The sequence below is a fragment of the Necator americanus genome, chromosome IV (assembly GCF_031761385.1).
Source record: "Necator americanus strain Aroian chromosome IV, whole genome shotgun sequence".
Classification (NCBI taxonomy): domain Eukaryota; kingdom Metazoa; phylum Nematoda; class Chromadorea; order Rhabditida; family Ancylostomatidae; genus Necator; species Necator americanus.
Window position 1 is genome coordinate 5810720 of NC_087374.1, and position 25890 is coordinate 5836609.

Genomic DNA, 25890 nt, shown 5'->3' on the forward strand with positions numbered 1-25890 from the left:
GGATCCTTGATTTATTTTACAGTAACATAGATAATTCTTTGACAGAAGACGAAAAAGACACGGATCCGACTTTATGTCGGAGAATTAACGACATTACTGTACTAATTTACAGTCGTCACTTAACTTGTTAACCTTTTTGACCCCTGCAGTCAACATTTGAACGATAGGAGCGAATAGGGTACGAAATAATATTTAACCCAAATCTCGATTTTCTCCGGAATTCCGTTTTTGGAAGCTGAATAAAGAGATTGTAAAAATACATACTAATCTAGAAAAGATATTAAAAAAAAGAAAAATGCTACTACTGCCAGACGAAGAGCTAAGAAGACAGTGTGAGATTTGGTGATGATGATGACATTAAGAGATGAAAAATCAACAAAGTGGTTTGAAAGCGAACAGACTGACGATAAGGATCCGTTTCCGGCGTCTACCGTATTCATGACCGACATTAATTACTGGATGCCCTATGAAAGTTCTCATATTTCACACTGGAACAGTAGTATTACAATATGGATTAACACCTCTGAGGGGCAGTCAGCTCAAGTTACAGTATTATTACAACCAGCGCAGGGCAATGTCGACCGGACAGACAGACAGATGTTTCCGAGTTTTCTCCTATTTTGACTCGTGAGAAATCTGGTACTCTGTGGGAAAAAACCGCATGTTGTACATGCATTCCGTCGGAGTTGTTCGGAGAATACGGGGGATCGTATGCTGATTTTATGGGACGATCGTGAAGTGACATGCGAAGCGCGACAAAGACGATTTGAAAATGATGGCCGCCGCCGCCGCTGACGACGACGACAACGACGACGACGACGAGGTGATGACATGAGTCAGGTGCACTCTGGTGCAATAGCGGGTGGGCACAACCTTGCCGGTATCATCTAGCCATCAACAGTGACGGAGATGGGGACCATGGGAGAGGGGGTGCTTCAGATTTTCTAGTGGTACACATATACTTTAGAAGAGATGTGCGGTGATGTTTGTATAATGGTTTAATGCAGCATGGAAACTATTTTATTTAATGAGTAATAACTGTTAAATTAAAAAGTAATAATTTGAAAATCAATTATAATCAAATAATCGAATAACAAATCATCAATAATAAGTGAAAATCAAGGAAATCAATTTAAAAACTAACAAATAATAATAAATAATTTTATTAAATAACAAATAATAAGTAATATGAGTAAGTCGAACGCGTAGACGCATCCCCTTGTGGGGTTGATCAACGCCGTGCACTTTGCCTTTTATCCTTTATCCTTTAATATGAATAAATACCTTATCCTCTATCCTCTAATATAAATCAGTTAGTTAATTAAAAAATTTTATTCGCCGAGATTCCGATGCTCACAGCAGAAATGTCGATGTTTTCAACAGATTTCAAGTATTACAACCGTATCCACATCCCTGTAGTGAATTTTTCAAATAGAGGATCGCTCTCGATTCTGAATCACCATAACAGAAACGAGGTGAAAATGACTTCGTGCCCTTCGCTCGGCTCCCGTTATCGCCATCATCGGTCGTTTTCACAAAATGACGCCTACCAACCACCGATCACGGCAAGATGATCGAAGGTCTCCGAGTCCCATCGATGACGCATCTGGAATGCTACATACTCCCCTGCGATCGTCACCTTTATGCCAGGTTTCCAAGGTTCACCTTTGAGGTTTCTGGAGCCAAGCTTAAGCAGAAGATGAACGACGCAAACCCTTAAACGATGCTGAGCGTAGCAAATAAAAAAGTAGCTTCTTTTCTAACACTGCAGTTCTTCGACAGGTCTTTTCTCTAATCCTCTCTAAGGATGGTTTTATCCGTCCAAGTAGGCTTTCAGAAGGCTATTGAGCTGAGAAATTAAGCTTCAGTAAGAAATAAATTCCAACATTATTCAGGATTAATGCCTACAAGGATACGGTGATTCCGCTCGGCTCAAATTGCACTTCAACGAAAATCTCCCCGTTGAGTTCTGTTGTTGGGCCGTATTAGCTATCCAAGACTCTGCAAACGAACTGGCTATCAATCCAGCATTTTAGCAAACGCTGGATTGATTGCTGTTCTAATTGTGACACGCGACTGAATGCGAAATGATGCAGCAACTTTTTTTTCTGGAATTCAAAAAAAAAATCCCGAGAAAAGCCTTCAACATCGTATTGCGTACGTTTGTGAATATAAATAATTAGTTAACAATTCTGTTGAATTTAATTTCCTCATTTTACGTATATACTTTCCCAGATTAACATTTCTGTTCTAAGATCAGAAAGGTTTAAAAGTAAAAAAAAAGCTGATTTCTAGGTTCCGTTGACCTTAAAACAGAAAAGAATCAAAGCAAAGAAATACACAGCACTACAGAAACAAGAGATAGCTGTCTTTTTTTAAATCACGAAATAAAAACATTAAACATTGAGCGGACTGGAATTGAAAGTATTTCTCGCGATCTCAATTCCTCCCGGAGAGAAGCGATCATGGAACGTTGTGCTGCAAAAATTTCCTTATTGCTCTTCTGTCGCAAGTAATTGAGGGATAAAATGAAAGCTTAAAAAACTAAAATTAAGGCTAAAGTTTCAAACGAAAGCAAAGAAATCTTCCCTCTTTTTTCTCAAAACTTCCATAAGAAATGAGTTCACACTACGTTACCGAAGGTGTTGATGTGGAAGAGAGTTGAGTAGCGAAGCAGTAACGTCGTATGAGTTGACGACGTGGGCGTAACGAGCTCAGTTGCAGTTGTTAGTGCTCGTTTCGCGCCCGACATTTTGCGGCATTGGCTCCAATTACGACGCATGACCTCGCTATTTTGAATAAAACATCCGTCGTGACGGCTCGCATCAAGAAATTCGACTCGCTTAGCTCTTCCTTAAGTCTAGGCGAAGGACAGAACGCCGTGATGAATTCTGATGAAAATATGTACTATGATATGATAAGATGGAATCCAGAATCTTTATCCTTTTGAACTTTACGTAAATTCGATTAAATCGAATTTAAGGTAAAGTCCAAAAGGATAAAGTCTCCGGCGTATCAATCCATCTGGAATGCGCCAACACGTTTTACAGCAATTCGTAGATGTTGGGGTTTTGGAACGATCGAAAAGGTTTTGGATCCAAACTCTGATACCAATTTATCGACCCCAGAGGGATGAACGTCTCTGTTGACACTAGGGCGGTTTCGAACCAACGACCGTTTCGCTAAAGCGGGCCCCTTACCGAAACATTACATCTGCCATTAAATTTAATGTATTTAAAGCAATTTAAATTAAGATAGTTTAAGCTTAAAGTTCAAACCGTTAAAGAAAAAATTACCCCACCACACGCAGCACCGCATTTAAATATTTCCGACGCAACGAGAGTCGAATGGGAGTTTTTGTAATAATAAATAATTCTATTGAATAATAATGACAACAATATTTTTGTGTGTCAAATATTTGTAGGATAAAAATCAAAAGTAAATATTCGTGGATATTCTATAGTTAGGATTAGGTTTATTTTTATTTCTTCTAGTCTTATTCATGAACACTTCGAGGCTACGTTTCAGAGCCGCTCCGAAATAAGTTTATTTCTTCATCGCCTTCACCTTTTACAACTTTTTTTTGAACAGTTTTCAACGCGGATGGGTCTTTATATCTGCATGAACTCGTGGCTGAATAGCACTTCAGTCCATTTATCCCTGAAAATATTGCGACGACGCGATTTTCTCCACTTCCTCCAGGATAGCACTGTGATCACGTGGTCTCTGTGTATCTTTGTATGGTTGGATAAAGAGAGGTGAAATTCTCTGAAACGTTAACGTTTGAAAGAAGCTGTCGTAGTAGTCTCTCCTCCGTCGATGATGCAGAGGTGTGCAAACATCGTGGACAGTGGCTCTAATCCTGTCGTCTAATCGCCTTCCAGTCGACATGGGTCATCGCAGAGATGAACCGTTGGAAATGACCGTAGAAAATAGGAGGAGTGAGGGAAACGTTCTTGTGAATGAGAAATAACATATTTTAATGGTTATACAGCAACAATATCCGACTATATTCGCAGAAATGTGTACTAAGTATGTAGTATCCTTTTATTCTTCTTCTCGTCTTCTATTTCACTTGCCTTCTGCACCCTCTACTTTTTTTTAGGAATTCTTCCTGTGTCTGATATCGATCACAAGAAGGAAGTTCACAAAAAGTGAAGTCGCCGGCTAATTTGCAAGCACGCAAATCGCAGCTTATTCCTAAAATTGTGCACAAGGATTTTAGTTTAGAGGGAATTAAATTCAAACTACAAGACGTACTTGTTAACTGACGTAATAATTAGTTAATTTTAACCTACCTTCATGTATGTGATACAGTAAACTCGAAATAGTTTGTTTTCGCTGACTCCGTTTTGAATACAGATCCTGCATTAACAAATCCTCAAAGAATCATGCAAGATAATAATGAGTAACGGGTTTATTCTGTGACGTACACATATTTATAACAAAATTCCAGAAAGCAGCGAGGCGAGTCTTCCACGGTCGATTTGATGCACGGAAATCGATAAAATGGAGTGAGACGGGTCCCACAGTGTCAAATTAACCCGTCGGGACAAAGAAAGCGCTAAGAGTGTTTTGATGACACGGAATTGGTGCGACGATGCTAGAAATTGGAATCACAGAGAATATTGTTCACTAACAGCGGAAAATAATTCCAAGTGGTTTTGTTGTGAAGTATTAGGTTGGTGCAAAAGAAATGCAGGTTTTTCTACCTAAAATCTAAATTAATATAACTCAGATCTAACAAAATTTATTTAATCAAGGTAATCTCCATTACAATTAACGCACTTTTGCCAACGAGAAACGAGCTTCTTAATGCCAATATCATAAAAGTCTGGGGTTCTGGAAGCGATGAACTCATCGAAGGCAGTTTCTACATCGTCTTGGTTTCTGAAGTGTTTCTCCTGCAAGAAGATATCAAGGTGCTTGAAAAAGTGAAAATCAGTAGGCGAAAGGTCTGGCGAGTATGGTGGATGATCCAGAGTTTCATAGTTCAACTCATGCAGCTTTTGCCGTGTGATCAATGAGACGTGAGGTCTAGCGTTGTCATGAAGTAGGATTACTCCTTTTCTATTGATCAATGCCGGGCATGAACGTCGCTTAACATAAACTTAAATAAGACACGGTGAACCGTTTCATGGCTGCACACACCTAATGTACGCCTCTGTATGTCTACTAGGCTGTAATTTGTACACTCACCATATTTACCGGATCCTTTCTCAAAAGACTGGATACATACATACAGACAGCTGCTTAAATAGTGTTAAGGTTAGGAATTCGCGTGATTTGACGCAGCACCTTTATCTTCATCTGTATAATGATGGCGTTTATTTCATTTCAGGACCGCATTGTATGCTACATAGGGTGCTGAATAGGCAAACAAAAACTTCGTCTAATACTTCGAAATATGTTTTCAAATTGCTGCGATATCGAAGGAATATAGATGTAAAATCAAGTATGAAAATCCTCTAATATTCAGACATTAATAGCAGAAAACTGCATTCAAACCACCTGTCAATGCATTTGTTCAAATAAGCGGAATAAGCTTCTTTTGGAAAAGCAACTTCTTTGTACTGATAAGCGAAGCAAGCGAAGCGAGCACCAAAAAAAAAAGTCCGAAGTCCGCCGTTAGCCGAATATTCCCTTCAAGTGGGAATCTTGAAAGTTTCCGTATGCCGCCTACTTTGTGAGCTAGAGGAATCAACCACACTACACCAAATCAGTGTCGTTATCCTCTCGAACGAGTTCTCTAAGATAAAATTGTTGACATTGAAGTGTAAAAGGATTGGTTGGCCTCGGGCAGTGTCAGACCATCGACCGAACAAACACTGCTGAAGTTCCTACCCCTGCCCTATACTTGCCTATGACAAGTCTTTAATGTTTAAAAATTCATTGGAACGTTTACCTGAAGAAAGGGAAGAAAAGAAAAGGTGGTTATAATAGGAGCCGGGTGTGAGTTCCGGAAATCCCTTTTGTTACATGGATTTTTTAGCAATAGGCCTATTAAACATCCTTGAACAATTGTTTTGCTGGTCGCCATTCCATGGATCCGAAAATCTTTGCTATTTATTGACCAGTAGATGCATTCATTGAGTCCACATTTAGTGGTACTGATAAAGCCGGTGATTTACCCAGCATTGATTAATTTCAGGTCGAAATTTGAAGCAAATAGATCGCCGGAATTATCCGGACTAATCAAGTTCAAACTCAGTGATGAATACGATTGTAGTGTGGGAGGACCATTGCAGTGCAGCCAAACTTTCATTAATCCTTGTATTGTAGACATTTGAGTAAAATTAAGTATTGCTGTTCAACATATGATAATTTAACGGTGCGTATTTTCTCGTGTGGGATGGTACGACCCACCAATTTTTCTTCCTTTTCAGTAATTTTTCGACATATTTATAAGAAAGCATTGATAGTAACCCTATGATCCTGTAAACATCGTGTGCGACGAAAATCTGATCTCGAAATTGATTTGTTCTTATGAGAAGCATAGCTATTTCGAACATTATTCATGCTTATTGAAACAGTCAATGCATAGTTGAACCGTGTAGTAGTTTTCTTGAACAGAAACCAAGGTTATTATTGATCCTTATTAGGGCTAACGTTTCGGCATTGTCGCCTTCTCCAGAGTCTGGAAAAGCCAAGACACATGCAACTCATCACTCAGTTGCTGTCTTCCCACAAGATCTCCTTTAGCAAACAGGTTGCTCACCGGCAGTATCAGAGAAGCAGACCAAAATGATGCTGACCCTGATAATCATGAACCATAATGATAGTATACCAGTGCTTGTTAGACTTGTTAGACTTGTTAGACTTGTTAGACCGTTTCAAATACTTTGCAGGTTTCAACATGTGAGATCAGATACAGTTGGTTATTACTTGTTGTCAGGCTTGTTGGTGACACACCAACAAGTCTGACAAGTCTAACCAAGTCTAACAATCACTGGTGTACTACCACGGTTGGCATCATTCTGGTCTGCTTCTCTGGCACTGCCGGTGTGTATTCTGTTTGTCAAATGAGATCTCGTGGGAGGACAAAGCAACTGAGTGATGGGTTGCACGTGTTTTGATTTTTTCAGGCCCTCAAGAAGGCAACGACGCCGAAACGTTTGCCCAAATAAAGATCAATAACAATTTTAGTTTCTGATCAGGAAAATTACTACACGGTTCAACTATACAATGCCAAGGTTCAAAGATCGAACTTGAGACTTAGTCAATGCATAGATGTTTATAACACTGAATACATCTAGTATTGCAATGTTTCATGGACTATCAGATTGAGAACATCTTTGAAAAGCAGGAAGTATAAGTCGATGGGTTTTTTACAATCTGCCAAGAGCATTGAACTAATCTCGAAAATTTGTTTAAAGTCCTAGGAATCACGTACGGCAATAATGTCAGGTCATGTATCCGAGTCGGTTTAATTATCGCTTTCGTCGTCGAAATGTTTTGAGCTATTCTCAGTTTCGACTAGACTGTTGATTCCGCAATCCTGCTTGTTATCTTCTTCCTCTCAGTCGATGTCGATTTCAAAACGTTAAAACTGTCGAGGCTGTCTACTTTGTCTGCAAGAGCGCTATAGAGGTAGAGGGTGCAGAAATAAGTTGTCGGAAGCCACACCACAAGCTATTAAGCCAGTAGTGCATCTTCTTTTTTGATAGCGGTGGACACCACTGGACTGACCATTCATTTAACATATGAATGATTTGTTGATGTTTACGCATATCTGTTTCACTCTTGATCGGCTGATAGATCTTTATATCATTCGCAAATGCTTTACACCCAAAACTACATACTTGAGGAGATAGGTATTATTATAGGTCGAAAGTGTCAGTTATAAAAAGTAGGTGACAAGACACCGCTTTGTTACACACCGCTACATACTTTGTGAATTGTAGAAAAACTGTGTTGACAAAAACTTGAAAGATTCTACCGGGAAGGAAGGAGTGTAGCCAAGTTGTGATTCTATGATGTATTCCCGCTTATATAAGTTTAAGTATTGGATTGTCGTGTGCGACGTTATCAAAAACTGCGGAAGTCGAAGCATGTAACATCAAATCTTTATTGAGCACTGGTGTCCGGTCATTCAAGGATGTCAGTATAGCCGTAACTGTGAATTTACCGCATTGAAATCCATGCTGATTTGAACGAACGTTTGGGTCGGTAGCAAGATGGTTAACGATCTTTTTTTAAAGATTTTTTCAAACAGCCTTGCAAAAGTAGAAGTTTAGGTTAAGCGGAAAGTTCTCGGACAAATTGACAATATTTGTATTTATTTCACAATTGTTAAACGATAACTGGAAATCATTTAAAGTGCGCCCCATTGGCATCCATGGTCTTCTGCCGACGATTAGGCAGATCGTAGATGCCCTTGCTCCAGAACGCTGGGGAGTGGTCCTTGAAGAACTGCTCAAGTGGCTTTTTGATGTCGTCGCGGGTTTGGAAGTCTTGACCATCCAGATGACATTGGAGATAGGAAAAAGGTGGTAATTCGAGGGAGCCAGGTGTGGAGAATGCGATGGATGTGGCAAAATGGTCCAATCTAATTTCATCAGTTCGGCCTTGGTCGTTCTTGAAATGTGCGGCCGAGCGTTGTCGTGCTGGAAGTACACTTCGCGCTGCTGGGGCGTGCATTTTCGAGATTTGTCTTCAAATTCCTTAGCTGCACGATGTAGACGTCTGCGATCACTGTACATCCCTCAGTGAGCAGCTCCCAGTACTCGACGCCGTGTACGCTCCACCAGATAGAGAGCATAACCTTTTTGGCGCGTACGTTCAGTTTAGGGACATCCTTTGCATCCGTACCTTTGTCAACCCATTGGGAATGTCAGAATAGAAAATCCACTTCTCATCCTCGGTGACTATGTGCTCAAGCCACGTGTGAGTGCGGTTGAGCGTGAGGATAGAAAGCGCCTTAGTCCATAGTGCGGCAGTCCATGTCATACTGCGTCAGAGCATGTGGTACCCGACCTAGTTTTCGCACCTTGCCGATTGACTTCAATCCGTGAACAGTTGTTTTTAATTCGCGAGTGTTTTGATGCGGATCGACTTATACCTCTCTCCGCAGCAAGTCGAAATCCAACTTCATCGAGCATGACGTTGCGGAGGTGGAGTGACGATGGCTTGAATTTGCACATGATTGCTGGGAAGGAACTAGCTCGGTGTAATTGTTAACCTACACTTTGAATAGCCTTTTATATTCTATCAAACGGTTGCTAACACTCATCAGTCATCACTACCACATTGCCCGAGAACTTTCGACTCAACCTAATATGGACCTAAAGCTGTTTTGTTGATCGCCTGAGGCTTTTTTGAATAGATGTGACTAAAGAGTGTTGCCATTCCAAGAGAACTTCTCCTTTCTTGAAGCTGAGATTAAAGAAGAAGGTGATTGATTGAGGAGATTGTATGAAAAATATACGTGACCTAAGATAGTACTGAATAAAAACGATTTTTCAGAGGTGTCGGTAGATATTTCGACTTTCATTTAAAAAAAGTTAATTATGTAATTAGTAATTGTAATTAGTAATTATCATTATTTCGTAACAGAAAGATCTCTGGAGATGAGTAAGGACAAGGGAGCTCTTCGATAAAGAATGGACATTAGAAACTGTCCAAGATAAGGATCCATTTAGCTGTAAGAGTACTTAGGGGTTTCTCGAGACAGCACGAGTGTAATGTACATTATGTATAATATTATCTTCATTGTCAACCGGCCAAGTGGCCTACGAGTAACCACAAATGTATCGTTTCTTTTGTTTACTTCATCAAACAATTTGTCTCGCTAGTTTCGCACGATTCTTTACAAAATAGTGTGTTGATCTTGCGACATACACTTTTGAGCCTCATAATTGAAAGGAATTCATTTCTTCGTAGCATCATGAGCAAGATCTCCACGTGTAGCATAAGGTGTCGTGAGACAGCTTCAGGAAGGTCACGGATGTACACGACCAAATTGAAATGAGCCTTACCTGGTGTTCCACCGGATGTGCGACTGCGGGTAGCACGCAGTTGTCTCGCCCAGTGCATCAACGAGTTGGTATTGATGTATAGGATCACCAGAACCGATATAGCATTTGGTTCACCCACACAATATCAGACAGCTATTGGTCATAGAGCGGTGCAAGTGGATCGGTAAGTCTCTGATTAATTCCTGCAATTTAATATTTTCGTTATTCTCTATCACATACTCGCGAATGCTCCCTACATACCAATCCGCTAAGAGGTCTTTGAGGTGAGTACTGCTTATGCTATCACCTTCAAAACACACAAAAAAATCTTTGGCACGCTCTTAGTAGATGTTCTCCTCATATTTGAGCTAACTAGCTGTAGCTTTTGTGCCGTGACGAAATATACTTTGGTCAGATGTGGGCATGAAGAGTCAAACTTGACATCTATAAAATAGGTACTGGTACATATATGATGAGGGCACAGAGCTTGTGGTGATGTGGGAAAATCAAAGCTGACGCAATCCGTCGTAGCATCACTGTCTTCAAGATATCGACGCTGTTGTGTCCGACTCTTGAGTCGTGAAGATGGTTTATTGGACCGCTTACTTGCTCGAGCTCGAGCAGAAGAACGAGAACCTCTCAACACATGGAAATTGCATACAATGGCGATAACACAATATACACGACTAACATGGCATAACATGAACTAACATAGTAAACATCTCTACGGCTCCAACAGACGCTATTCACGCAACATCATCTTCGGCAGCACAAAATTGAGACTGAACTTTATCAATATCAGTTGATTCTAGAACTCGTTATAGCAAATCTGCCCTTAAAAAGTAATAACAGTCAGTCCGCTCACTGTTGGTCGGTTTGCTCTGATTCAGAGCTGTTTCACTTGTGGAAAACTTAGCTTAAAAAGATGCGATTCATGGTGGGAAAACGCTCAGAAACAACAACATTCGGAAAGTGAATGCTGGACTTCCATTATTGGAGATAACCGCGTTTTGAGCTCTTGTATTAGTTGTGCGGTGGGAGCTGCGAGAACTACTTCCATTATTGGAATTGCTTCCATTCTCCATACCCAAAAGTCTATCGTACCTTATACGCAGAGTCGACCTGACGCCAGACCAAATAGAATCGCAGCTCGATCAGTCCTCCTCTATATGTGTTCTGGTAGAAGACGAATGAAATAATGTTCTTTCGAAATACATTACAACGGTGACGAGCAAAATAAAATAGAAAAATAAAATACAAACCTTGCGAGGGTTCCGATCTTAGATAATGACTTGTGTGCAGGCTTACATGTTTGTTCTAACGTGTTCTCACTTGTCTGGGACCATTAAGGGAGATATCGGGTAAGAACGTTACAAATATACATCGAACTGGCACTCCAAAACAGTGGTTCGCTTAACTCTTTTGACACCGTTTGTTGTACTTTCTGTCATCATTTTTTTTTACCATATGCACATGATGATGCAAAACGTTGGATGCTCTGAAGGGAAAGCTTGACATATATTGCAGCATTCTCTTCCAAGGGTCCCAAACAAAAAAGAATATGTTGAAACAAACATGTAAGCCTGCAAACAAGTCATTACCTGAGAGAGGAAGTTTCGCAAGGCTTGTGTTCAATATTTTTCAATGTAATACATTCTGTTCCTCTTCAATTACAATACTTGACATGGATCGATAAATGCTACGAATCTTAGGATGGTTCTCAGGACCATTGCAAATAACACCTATTTTCCTGTTCAAAATGAACTTAGGTTTCACTTCGTCCATCATGCATGACTGCAGGGAAACCGCTAGTTGACGGTTGATCAACTCTCTTTCACAAAGGGATAACGTTATGCATGTGAGTGACGACACATTATGCGTAATAGTTCAAACGTTCTTGTGTCTTGGAACTTCGGCATATTACTGTCCATGTTTTCTATTGGTATGTCTGCGAGTTGGAAACTGGAAACTTTATCATCCTGACGTTTCGATTTTTTCGTCGTCCCGACCTAACTAGAGGTTGACAGGGATAAAGTCAGGTTTAGCCTGGGGAAGATAACTTTGGAAAATGGAAAGAAATCCAAGATTAGTGTTTCGATAATCGTTCAAGGTAGTGAAAGAGGAAGCCACTTACATAGAAATTAGTCTCACGTAGCATTCCACCGGATCTGCTACCGCTGGTAGCACGCACTTGTCGCTGCTCGATGTACAGAGAGTATACGTCGTAGGATCACTAGGGGTGATATAGCGCTCAACACCAGCAAAAAATTCGAGCAATAATAGGTTATGTAAGGGGACCAATGGATACAATTTCGTGGTTCCATAATGAATTATTAGTCAGATTTTGCGTAAAATACCTTCTCATTTGTCGATTCGCATCATTTCCTTCTTCGATTGCGCCATGCGAGAATAGAAGACAACTGTGTGATGTAGTCCTTCCATGCGACCTCACTTTGCACGAATGTGAGAAACAATGAAGCACTACAACTTCTATCTGAGATGCAAGATTTACACGTTAACAACATGGAAACACAACAACTAGCAAAGGTTTACATGTTAACAACAAGGAAACATGTTACCCTCGCATACGAAGGGTAACCAAAGAAAGAAAGAGTGTCTGAATTACAACATTCTCATGTGGTCTGGAAATTACTTCTTCAAGAGTGCTAGCAATGAGTCAGCGATTAGCACCAATGCTAACGACCTGCTTCATAAGCAGAAGTGAAGACGAGCGTTTCCGAATACTCAACCAACAACCGCAATACATGAGACTTACACGATAAACCCGAAAAGAAGGCTGGCTATCTTATCTCAACACGCAAATAAATGCTTCAAATGAAATTATTGGAGTGAAGTGGTACCGCCAACAAAGTTGCAAGAACATCCTATTGCATGGCAAATCTGCATCTCCGAGTGCAGTAAAACGCACAGTTATTCGTAATATGTTCAAAACTACCAAAGAAGTAGGGATTGGGGACCAAGAATCGCATCAATCACGAAGATTAGCCTTGCAAATCGCATGTGTTAACGGCAATACAGTACGTCCGCATTACCGTAGAACCCACACCGTAAATAATAATGTTCCACGTGGAAACATTCTGCTTTTGCATTCCTTTATTTCTGACACTGTTAGTGCCGCTGTTCAGCATTGTTCAAGCACAACTTCAAAATGACGTGATTCTGGGAAATATCCCTAAGCGATACGAACCTTAGAGCGAGGTTTGGTGAACATATGGAAGGAAAATGGCGTAAAAGTTCGATAACACCATTTGGAAAGCATAGAAATGAGTCCCACAACGGAAACTATTGTGATGTGAAATGCGTTATACTGGTTCACAAAACATAAAAATCGGCAAAAAAGACATTGGGGGTGTTCTGTATTCCTGGAAGAAATCCTTCAATGAATAATATGAAAGGATGCTAGTCGATAACGAATGGGTTCTTCCCACTTGTACCGCTCTTGTGACCTATATTGTGTGTGTAGATCAAATCATCTATGTCGTTGTTGGTAATCCACACGCATCAATACTCATTCGCTAGTACACTGAGCGGTGACAAGTGCGTGCTACCAACCGCATCATATCCGGTGGAATACTACGCAATACTAGTTTCAATGTATATGGGCTCACTACCTTCAACGATTATTAAAAGATTGACTCAGGGTGGTGTCGGAATTGACGGAATAAACGTCGGATTGTTCAACCCAACAAAAAAAAGCAAAAAAAGGCAAAAAACCGAATAAGGTTCCATCTAAAAAAAAACTTCGTAGACACTAATGGTAAAAGTACACGGAATTATCCCGAGTTTCCGTGATACGTGAACATTCGAATCATGACAGTTTAGTCAACTTATTTCCCAGCTGCAGTATGGATTCTCCCTTCGTAGATCTACAAGCACAAGTACCACCTTAATGATTACATTTCTGCACTTACAGCAAATCGTGAATTCGAAAGACTGCATTACAGTTTGATGAGTTGATTGATCTAAAGCCTTTGATTGAGTACCATTAGACGTCGTACTCCGACCGCACTGTGTTGGAGGGTAGTTTCCTCAGTATATTAAAGCTATTTCTTAGCAACCAGTATAATCAACAAAAAGTGTACCTCAATGAGTCATGATCAGAAAGACGAACAACCCCCGGTACAGTTTCTCAAGGGGTCTACCTTGGTCCATTTATGTTTTTTTTTCTAACCTAAACAACCTCCCAAATCGTATCCATTTGACGTCTCTTGCTCAATTCATGCCGATGACTGTACACGCTGGACTATAACGAGACAAGTCGGTTGACGCACGAAACGTTGCAGTCCTGCAAATGACAGCTTTCAACACCATGTAAAAACACTACCCATAGTCAGTTCCAACTCCAATCACACTCAGAGCTGTCATTTTTATATTAGCAAACATAAAATTCACATATACCAACACAATCAACGATCTGGAATCATCTATTTCGATAAGCTTATTTTTCTTAGCCAAATCTCCAAACGCAACACAACTATCAATACAGTTGAAGACGTTTGTCAAAGCTAAATCTATCCAACGATTTTTCTCGACTAAGAGTCCAAATTCTCTCTCCTGGCTTGCTTTGACATATGTCAGGCTTTCCTACCCAATAGAATACTGTACTTATTCCTCTGGTCTCTTCTCAAACAACAAAATATGTACAGGTGCGAATGAAGACGTTCGAAAAAACATAACGAGATGCGGCGGCGGTTTTTTCAATTTGTCATGTTAGGAACGGTTTTCCTACTCAGAGAGCACGCAGCTCGCTACATCGAAAAGACAATAATTCTTCCATCAAAGTATTCTGCACGAAATTCTTCATGGTAAAGTGGATAGAGGTATACAAATTATTTTCCTTTCTCGCAATTCAACTTTAAAAAGCGAAGTGATATCAACATAACTCACCAAAACCACATATCGCAAAAATTTAGTTGTTCCTTCGTTTACCGCTTGAGGACCTCGAACTGTTACACCCTTCTGTTCCTGTTAATCTATTACTGTTCAATCTTCTCCTGTCACATTCTTCTTTACCAGTCGTAGCAGGCTAAAGAGATACTACAAGAAAAAAAGTATTTTAATTTATTAAAAGAGTGTTTTTATTTATTAACAGCTAACATTTCGGCATTTTCGCCTTCGTGAGAGCCTGGAAAAATCAAATCCAATCTTGGCCCAGCTCAAGCAAATCAACAAAAGAACGTTTTCACAACGGACGTAAATTAATGTCGTCTATGACGTGTTCCAATTTGCTTTTTAGATGCTAAGCCTCCACAAACACAATTCAAATTATGGATATCGTGAATGTTCGGGGTAAACTATTTAATCTGGTGATGAGCAGTTGGTAACATCTTCCTCTGTGACTATATAATCGGGCGTTGGTTCAAAACCGCTCTACTGCCAACCGACCCTTTCATCCCCCGTGTTCGATAGATTAGTACCAGAATTGCGTGGGTGGACAAAGAAGAACACTGACTTGACACTTTGATTAGCCACTGAAGGTCATTATAAGGATTGATCCAATCCAACACCGAATATTTTGAAACTCAAACACATGGATTTAGGTTTTAAAATATTCGGTGATGAGCACCATAACGCAAAAAGCCACAGTAAGCTCGGTCTGTCCCACTTTAACTATTATATATTGAAAATCTGGAAAGTTAGTTTTGTGTGGAGTGTCCATAGCAGGCGTGGTCGTTAATTTCTAATAATTCTCAAACGTGTGATAACACTTAGAACCAATAGGGTCTCCTAGTTATTCAAACATTCTCGTGCATTGAAACTTCTGTATATGTTTTCTATTAGTTTGCTTACGAGTTTTTTTTTAGATCGAACCTTTATTAGCCTGACTTTCAGCATTTTCGTAGATTATGGAGACGAGGGTAGTTTCGCTCATCTCTCCCTGAATCACTGCAAACAGCCGCCTCCAGAATGCTATTTTGTACGACGTCATCTATTGCAACGCTCCACCCCTTGCACCGCCTCCTCTGCCCTGCGATTCGTCGAAAATCAATTCGGATTGCCCTGATAGGCAGTAAGGGACGCTACGCGAGCAAGGGTGGCGCGCTGCAATAGAAGGCATGGTACAAAACAGCATTCAGGGGTCGGCTGCTTGCAGTGATTCAGGGAGAGATAAGCGAAACCACCCCGGTATCCATAATGTGCGACTCCGTATACGGATACTCCATCTGAAATCCGTACCACCCCAGGTTCGTGGTATACTCCTTTAACCATATGAAATTTCCGGATAGTTATTAGCTTTTTTTTAAATTCGTAGAATAACGCTAGTATATATCTAATTAGCATTAGAACACAGTGAAGATGCTATTATTCATATTTTCTATTGGTGTACCCACGAATTTTTTTTTTGATTAAACCATTATTAGCCTAATTATTTCGATTATTACGCTAATTATTTCAATTGTCACACTATCCAGGGTCGGTGTTTCAATTATCGTACTTTAGCTTCGAATAGTCAGATTACGACAAGGCTAATATACGAAATCCTTATATCACGTGAACATCGTGATGTTCTGGATTTGGTTTCACATCCTGCTAATTGGCCATAATCCATAGCGGATCATATTTCCAACGAAGCACACACGATCACATCTCAAGTTTACTACAACCTCATATTCATGCTTATTTGCAAACAGTATGAGTACTAATTTGATTTATGCAGTCCAAAGGTAATGCTCCTCTCAAGTTCTCGTTTTCTTGCGCTTTCTTAATCGCTCATTTTTACGTTTACTTGAACTTTTTCTTTTTGTACCCCACATTTTAAAAGTAAAAAAAAGTACTTCCTAGAAACTGGGTGAATTTAAGGTTTAATTTAGAGGAAAATTTTCGCAAGTTTGACGGTAGCATTCCTTTTTTGACGATTCATTAAAACACAGCAAATTGTAACGCAATCATCGCGAAATGACTCTAGCTGGAAGACAGGCGCTTTTCTACAGCGACCCTGGTACAATTATGAAAAATTCGACAACTGTCACAATTTGAATTCAGTTTTCCATCCGGCTCCGAAGATGTCCCTTAATTAAAAACATCTATTTGACTCGGTCTTGATATTTAATGAATTACAAATGAAGATACGAGTTATATATTTCTTCTGTCACAATGATATGCTGAAGTTCTATATTATCCTTATTATTATTATTATATATATGTTTAGAAATGGATATTTTATGGGCGGGTGTAGTGTAGCGGTTAGAGGTTCCGCTTCCTGCACGATCGATGGGAGGTTCGAATCCGCCGTAGTGCTCAACGAGCGTTTCATCCCTCCGGGGTCAATAGATTGGTACCAGACTTGTCTGTGAGGATAAAAACACTGACTTGCCACATCGACTAGTCACCGCAACTCATTGTATAGGCCAGTTACACGTTCCTAAAACCTCTAACGATTCTGAATTGAAGTGAAAGTGGGGGCGCATCCCAAGCGGATTAATTAACGCCAGAAACTTTACCCTTTATCTTTTATGATGATATTTTAAAGTCTACAAATAACCAAAATAGCTCAAAATTGGTTTCCCTACCTGAGTATCCATTGAGGGATCGTATGCTTGAAAAGAACTAGGACTTTTTTTCATAACGAACGTTATGTAAAGTGTGATGCACTAGTGTCTTTTTTTTTGCTTGTTGTTGTTCATTCTCTGTTATTAATGTTGTTCTCGCTTGCAGTGTTTTTGTCTTTTTGCGATCTTCTCGGCTTACGTGGAGCTAATTTGTTCGCTAATAGTGCTCTACTCGTTAACGATTCCTTTAAAGTTATTTTGCAATAATATGTGAGTAGTTATTTATATGTGTAGACCTTCAGGGGTCCACAGTCAATCTTATTCATTCATTTTTTCATTATTTTTTATCATTTGAACACCCAAAAATTGATTGCTAAACTGTCACGACAGCAGTCACTTGCATTTTGGAGGAGCTTCATCTATGAATTTGGATTACGAGTAAATATCGAGAGAACTAATAAGGATGAATGCAGGGGATAACGTGTCAGTAGGAAATTACCGAAAAATAAAGGTTAAAGGATCGAAAGTGTCCGGCATTAATCAATCCGCTTGGAACGCGCCACAACGTCCACTTCAGTTCAGGATCGTTTGAAGTTTTGTTCACGTACGTGTAACTATCCTATACAGTGACTTGCTAGGGCCAGCCAACGTATCAAATCAGTGTTTTTAACCTCGAAGGCAAGCCTAACCCCAATCTATCGACCTCGAAGAGATGAAAGGTTTGGTTGGCACCAGGGCGAACTCGAACTTCCGATCTATCATACAGGCAGCGGAACCTCTAACCGCTATACTACACCGCCCCAACTAAAAATAACTGTAATAACTGTTTCTCAAATGCGACTGGAAGTCAAACAATGAAGTTCTATAACGATGGATAAACCCTGTTTCTTTGGAATTTCTAGTTTTCTTTGGAAATTTTCGAAGAATTATGACCCAAAATTAGTAACAGGGTCATAAATATTTTCTGCACTGCGTTCCACCCATCCTTAGGGGACAGAGGAAACACGAGTAACATTTGTTCTCCAATTCCTTGGCGTTATTCGAGATAATTACCCTTGGTTTTATAGTAGAGATAATTTCGCTTCTTTTGTCAGGAAATTCAATAGTATAGTTAGGAAAATCCTTCTTGGGTATCCTTAGGTGAAGGAGAAGGATCCTTAAATTTCGACGGACTACGAGTGGGGACAAGTGTAGCAACTTTTAGAAACAGCAAGAAACAGTTGATCAGAGATCGCGTCCGTAGGGTACAGAAGTATCGCACAGCCAGATCCTTCAATTTTGACTATCGTTAGGGTTGTGTTGTTTTGTTGGTTGTAGCCTATAATTCTGGATTTTAGGGACTTGGAAATAACCCCACTTTGCCATTCCTCACCGATACAAATGGTAGGTAGTGCAGTTGCGCTGGGAACATGTAGATCCAAGAGATCGCATGAAGCGCGTCCGGCTCTCCTGTGACTTACTCCAATGCTTTCATTGCCCTTAATCTTTTTTCGAGTGAAAAATTTGTGAAACTGTTCCCCTAGATCAGCTTTATTTATTTAAGAAAAACTTGTGAAACGGTTGATCCAGATCCGTTACGGAAACAAGAGGTTTTAATTTTCGCATTTTCTTCATTCTAAGCGTGTTATTAGCTTTTCGTAGCAGATTTTTGTGCAAAAAAAAACATCGTTGCTTCCTTCAAAATCCTCGCCAGGCTCAAAGTGAGATTTGCATGGATCCCATTTTGTATTTGTAGAAAAAAAAACTGTAAAACTGAAGAAAAAGATACGTGGTTACTTCGTGTATAAAGACTCACAGAAAATGATTGGATAAAAAAAAACTTAAAGTGTATTTAGGGAGTCAATTTAAGGAAATAAAGAGGGACTTCATGTACAAGACACTGTTTTAATGAAGCTTAATGGCTTACTAATATAACCTGTCGATAGTCAATTTAGTCAATTTCGACAAGTTGCAATCTCTATGCAAGATTCAAGGAAAGTCGAACTTTCGCACTTCTGGGAAATATAACCTGTATTCACTGATTACTCTACTGGCCGGAACATCTCTTCCTTTCCCTTGGAATCTTCATCCAAGACGTTCAGAAGTTTTGTGAGCGAGTAGCTTTCGTTGTGAGTTTTTGCGAGGCTGATTTTATGGGACCAGTTTTTCTAAGCTTTCAGGTTTACAAATTCCAGCAAGAAAAAGGTCGAGACGATTTTTTTTTGCTGCGTCATCCATGTTCGTCAAATTTAAAACAAGGATTTGAAATGAGCAAAACCAGTGAGAACGTAATTTCTTCAAAATTATATATGTATGCACGTTTCTTTTCTCGTTTAAGTCTCGCTAGGGAGACCAAATTTATTATAAACGGTTTCCCATCTATGAACCGAAAAATAAAGACACGAAGTTCTCCACAAATCAAATTTCTCCTTTATCCAATTGTTGTCATATTTTTAGATGATAACATTCTCCTGATCTTCATTTCTACTTCCACACCAAATTACGGTAACTTTTTTTAAAAGATACGTTTAAAAACGAATTTATTTCACATCGCCTGTGGGCTCAAAAAAATATTGCCTCTCTTATTTCTTCTTTTTGCCATAAAAAGATATGTTCCTTCTTATAAAGTCTTATGCGGTCAAAAACAACTATATTTATCTCTTGATCCTTGAAACAGAAATCATCCCTGACGTGATTATCCACTACTCAGCCATTCTCTGCCTCGGCAGCAAAATAAAAATGTTTGTGAGCTCAGACTAGCTCATATTTATTTTCATTTCCTGGAATAAACACCACTTTAGAGTGATAGCGATTAAATCCCTATGACAACCTACTAAGTCTTCATAGTGATCTTTCTTTTACTCTGGATATAGTAGTCTCGGAGATCCGTTATGTCATCTGTAAATGAAGCCTTTTCCTGGGAGGCTGCCTTGATACTTCAGCGATGGGTTTCACAACTTTTCAAAAATCACATTCGTTTTTTTTTTCTCAGGAATGTTGCTCTTTTTAGTTTGTTTGTTTTTTTTTTGGGGGGGGGGGGGGCTCAGTCGGTTAGAGGTCCGTTGTAGCCACACGGTCGAAGGTTTTACGGATTAATTGCATAAAAATTTGCATATATGACGAACAGAAGGTTACAGTATGGCGAAAAAGATAAAGTACGATTGTTTATGAAGTTTCAACGACATAGACGCCATTTCCCAATGAAGCAATAATCTTGAATTCAGAATTTTCAATTTTTATTTGAAATTTTCAAATTCAATTCCTTCAAATTGATTAGGGTGAGACATTTGGATTGCAAAAAACAGTACTCTCAATATAACCAAACATCTCCGGAAACAGGATGTCAGCTCTAATTATGTAGTGGGAAAAAATTTAATGCGCACATCGTAGGCTTGGATTAATGGATAGAATGGCAGTGATTCGAGCTATTTCCACAGCTGCTTCTGGATCAATTCTCCTCAGCCTCTTCGAAAAATGTCATATTTTACTCTTTTGGCTTCCTGTTCGAATATCCTGGAAATTCCCGTGCTTCATGTTGTCTGCAACCCTATCAGAGCGAATTAAATGCGAAAAGCATTTCAAATAACGTATCAATGTTCTGTTGCATTCAAAGAAATCATATAGTTCTCACATTGCGTTTTTGGATTCCTCATTTTATCAAGTTTTTCCAACTATGACTAAGAATTCTTCGAAGATGAAGCAGTTGAATTAGTCGTCAATTTGTTACATTCACCGCTTGAAAATACAATACAAGGAGTGAAGGCGTAAACAAACAATAATCGCGTACAGCCAACAACGATATCGCTCCACAACTCACCGTAGTGATATTGAGGGCTTCAACATCACTCAACATCGAGGAGGTGTGAGGTCAATATCGTCGAGTGATCCTTAATTTTTTTCCCGGAATTTTCTGAATTCCTGAATTTTTTTACCTATTATAGTTCTTGTTTCCTAACCGACGCTGGTGTTTGTCCTCTCCGTGAAAGGAGAAATTAATAAATTATTAGAATCATTTATTTATTGGCGCGAAGATACCGGTTTCTTTTTTCAAAAGTGAAACTGTTTGAGGTCGTGCTAGTAGCAACGTATACGTACCGTACCGTACACATACCTCCTCATGTGTACAGTACGTATACAAGCTCTTACTTCAATAAAAACTAGGAAAAACGATTGAGCAATTCCGAATTTTCCTGAGTATTTCAGTTTTCATCCACGTCGACACGTCGTGATGTCAATATTGTTACGTATTTTACCAATACCGAATTTTTTATTATCTATAATTATCCGTGACCGAAATCTATTATTAAAAATTTTAAATCCTAGGCGATTGATTTTCTCTCTGCTGTGACAATTTTGCAAAGAATTTTTGGTTTTTCGCAAAATTTTTACGTTTTTTCCGTAGTCAATAGTTTTGCAAAGGTCTTTCACTCAAATGATTCTAGTACGTCACTCATGAGTAATAAATGTTTTTTTTTATTGATGCCTTTCTTTACAAGGAATCAGCTCATGTATAACACGTATAAGGTAAATATGCATAATGTATATATTGAATGAGCACTGAAAATTTGAAAAAATCCAAATTCCTGCACGTAATCCACTTCCTACAAGTCTTATTCCTAAATCGGACTAAAAGAAAATGCAGAAAAAGTCAGCCTACAACGCTACTTCTCCAAGAAAGTCTTCTTCTCTTCTTCTTCTTCTCCTTCTTTTAAATATTTTTTTTTCGAAAGCTATTAGGAGAAAACTACAAAAACTAGCTAGTGCTCCTTCTAGAGCTATATACAATGTAGAAAAAAGTAATGAAAAAACGGAGTTCTGGAGAAAATTTCTTTCTGGCCACCTTATTCTTTTTGTTATTCCTTAATAATCAAAATTGATCGATTCCTAAAGGTGCTCTATGGAAGATGCGCACGATGGATTCTAGGATGGATTGGGTTATGTACTAGTGCCGTCGCTTCAGCACGAGTTCTCCTAACGGCGGTAATTTTTAACATTGTGTTTATTGCATTACATTGTGTTTGTTCCGATATTGTGTTTGTTCGGATAACATTGTGTTCGTTCCGGGAAGAACAATCACTAGTTTTTCGTGGTGCTTTTTTTTGTGTTGGAGATCATTTGTGAAGAGTAAAAACCAGGATTAAGGCATTAGTCTCGGAAACGCGTCCATTATCTAGCCCTCTCCGGGGCTTATGCACGTGCTGTGCTTTTTTTCCATGTGAAATCCGCATGCGAATATTCGATGCGCTCTGCAAATCCTCTTCTGCCGGATTCTATTTATCAACAGCTTTTTCTTTCCAATAATCCATATGGAAAACGTTTTCTAATGGTTTTCAGCACAGTTTGATGTGTTTTCTTGGTTACTTCCTGAATGATAGCTGCCCAGCTGCAACACAATAAGAAAGGAATAAGGGCTAAGGCATAGGAATTTGATGGATGCGTTTTTTCCGTTTTTTGTTCCTTCGAAATCCATAAAATTCAACTTCTCTCGAGTCCACCCGCTTATGGATTCCATTAACCATTTTCTGGGAAATCGGAAATCTTAATTCTAGGACCAGGAAATGTATGATATATATTTATTTATCGCCTATGTATGAGATGGTAAGAAAAGAATATATGAGTATTCTAACTATCCCAACTTGGATACTGTAATCCTTCGATCGCTTTCCGTTGACATCACTTTCTGTGTCTTTCTTCAGGAAGAAGAATTTTAGTATAGTTGACGATTCTTCTCGTACGCCTTTATTCTTGTTATGGTGCTACCGCTTATTTGCTTCGTACATATTTATGCAAGTACGTGGACAAACAATTTGCGGAACTTCAATCTCCACCCTCTGAGGACATTCGTTTAGCAGAGTGCACGCGATAATCACAGCTTTATTTCCTTTTTCTCTTTTATCCTGAATAATTTGCGAAATAAATGCTTCAATCGTGAGAAAAAAAGCGATGTAATCGAAATCAAACTTGTTGTTATACCGATCACTTCAGAGAGCAGTAAAGTTCTACTTTAGCTAGATACGGATAAAAAGTCTCTGGCCTATCAACCCATATAGAATGTTCCAACGCGTCCTCTACTGTAATTCGTAATCTTTGACCGGCTCGTGAAGATAGCGCCTTAAAGGCATCACCCCACGAATCTGAGGTGGTACGGATATCGGCCGGAGTATTCGTATACGGGATCGTAGATTATGGAGAGGAGGGTGATTCCGTCCATTTCTTCCTAATTGCCGTAAAAACGGCCTGGAATAAGCGACGAGTGCACAAGGCTGGCGCGCTCCAATCGAACTCTTTGTAGAGAATAGCGCGCCGGAACACCCGAAGCCTTATCTTCCGGGCTGTTTTATGCGGCAATTAGAAAGAAAGGGACGGAATCACCCCCTCTCCATAATTTACTATGCCATGTACGGATACTCCAGCTGAAATCCGTACTACCTCAGATTCGTTGGGTGATGCCTTTAACAACACTCTCGACCTCTGCTGTGACACCTTTGTAGTGTGGTGCATGTAGTACAGTACTAGTACATGTAGAAATTGCAGTGATGAGACAACGGTAAACCATGTATCAGCTTCTGACGCATGCCACCTAAAATAAGCTGACCCTGTAGAGAAGCAGGGCCAAGATGTTGTGAGGCAAGAGGGTTTCCTCGAGACCTTCAAAGAGGTCGCTCAGGCGGACTCAAGTCGCTGAACCACTTATGGTGGTCACATGGCCCGGAAGGAGTAGGCCGCATCAGATGGCAGAACGTATGCTATTCTGGATCCGGGCGGATCAGTCCGCACTTCCGGCGGTTGATGCCCATTTCGACTTCTGAAGCCAGTCTGAGCTACGACATCTATTTGAAATCCAGGTGCTATAAATTGAAATCTAGGTACTTTAAATAATGTGTATTTTGCATCAGACCGTGAGCGGTAATTTCGCAAAGCTCTTCGAAAATTACGTGTCCTCGCCTTTTTCACCGTACGACCTTAGTTTTTTTATTAATTTGTTTTTGACAGAAGGGGGGAGGAGAAATAGAAGAGGTGAAAGGGAAGCAATTATATTGGTTGGTATTTAACTTTATTCCTCCGTTTTTCTATTTATTTATGAACGATCCTTAACGGTTTACAGAGACACAAATTCCGCTTCCAACAGAACTAAAAATAAACGAGAAAGGATAAATTTTCTGGTGTTGATCAATCTGCTTGGGATGCGCCCCCACGTTCACTTCAATTCAGAATCGTTTAAGGTTTACGAACGTTGGGGTAGGGGGCCTACAAAATTACTTATGGGGGCTAGCCGATGTGTCAAGTCAGTGCTTCCCAGACAAGTCTGATACCAATTTATCGACTCCGGAGGGATGAAGGGCTTGGTGAATACTAGGGCGGATTCGAACCTCCGATCGGTCGTACAGGCAGCGGAATCCTAACCGCTACACTACACCGCCCCAACTAAAAATATCGGTAATAGTTGTTTCTCAAAACTGACTGGAATTCAAACGGAGAAGTTCTAGAACGGTGGATAAACCCTGCTTCTTCGAAATTTCTAGTTTTCTTTGGAAATTTACGAAAAACTACGAGCCAAAATTAGTAACAGGGTCATAAATATTTTCTGGAAGCGCGGATGAAAATTTGAGGATACCATACAGCTGAAAAATGCGATAAGGCATTTGGAAAGCCGAAGAAAAAAAACTGAAACTATTTTCAATTTTTTTAGTAATGAAAAATAATCCACAACTTACATTATTTTAAAATTATATAATATTTGAAGAACGACGGAAAGATTAGACAACTAAAACTGTTTAAATGAAAAAAATTTCCTTTAATCTCAAAGAATATACGGTGCTGACTCCTCCATCCCCTCGAACTTATATCTCATCGCACACATCTTCTAAAATGTTCACTGCTTTTTTCTTTCAAAACCGTTTCTTTTCTTATGATGTAATTTCTCCTATTTTTTTTTATTAATTGTTGCATTTTCATAAGAATTATAGACTTTGGTGACGGTTCCAGACATAACTGTAGAAAATAATTGTTAATATTATGCTCAAGAGGTAGGTATTTCCCCAAATTCGCATTCCTCAGTTCTTTCAGAAGAAATTTCCCCGAAGAATGCATTTTCCATACTTTTTGTTTCCATCGTTGCTGTTTTAATTTCCCGTCTGCTCTGAATCGGTTGAACAATCCGTCCTCGATAAGAGGAAGTCAGTCAAAATGAAAAGGAGAATTTAAATAGCTCTCGTTTTTCTTCTACCTTACTTCCTTCTCTCACCCTATTACTGGTGAAGATGTACAGTAACACTACGAGATTCTGCAATAAATTAAGAATTTAAAAGCGCTAACAAATTTTAATTTTTGTTCCTTTTTCCATTATTACATGTCTATAGGCAGTAAAGTAGTTTAGTTCACTTTTTTTCTATGCTTTGCACCGAATTCGAATTTCACAGTTAAAATAGATCATATTGATTGTG

General features: G+C 39.4%; 2 protein-coding genes across 2 annotated transcripts; both read right to left on the reverse strand.

The window, feature by feature from the left end:
• Positions 1–4754: 4754 nt before the first annotated feature.
• On the reverse strand, positions 4755–5241 carry RB195_000466 (uncharacterized protein; the record flags this gene model as incomplete). Its single annotated transcript, XM_064196833.1, has 2 exons — positions 4755–5099; positions 5200–5241. 2 exons carry the CDS (start codon positions 5239–5241, stop codon positions 4755–4757), a joined length of 387 nt encoding a protein of 128 aa, XP_064052714.1.
• A 3069-nt stretch (positions 5242–8310) lies between these two features.
• RB195_000467 (uncharacterized protein) lies at positions 8311–8640 on the reverse strand (the record flags this gene model as incomplete). Its single annotated transcript, XM_064196834.1, has 1 exon — positions 8311–8640. The coding sequence occupies one exon, from the start codon at positions 8638–8640 to the stop codon at positions 8311–8313; it is 330 nt and encodes a 109-aa protein (XP_064052715.1).
• Positions 8641–25890: the final 17250 nt, after the last annotated feature.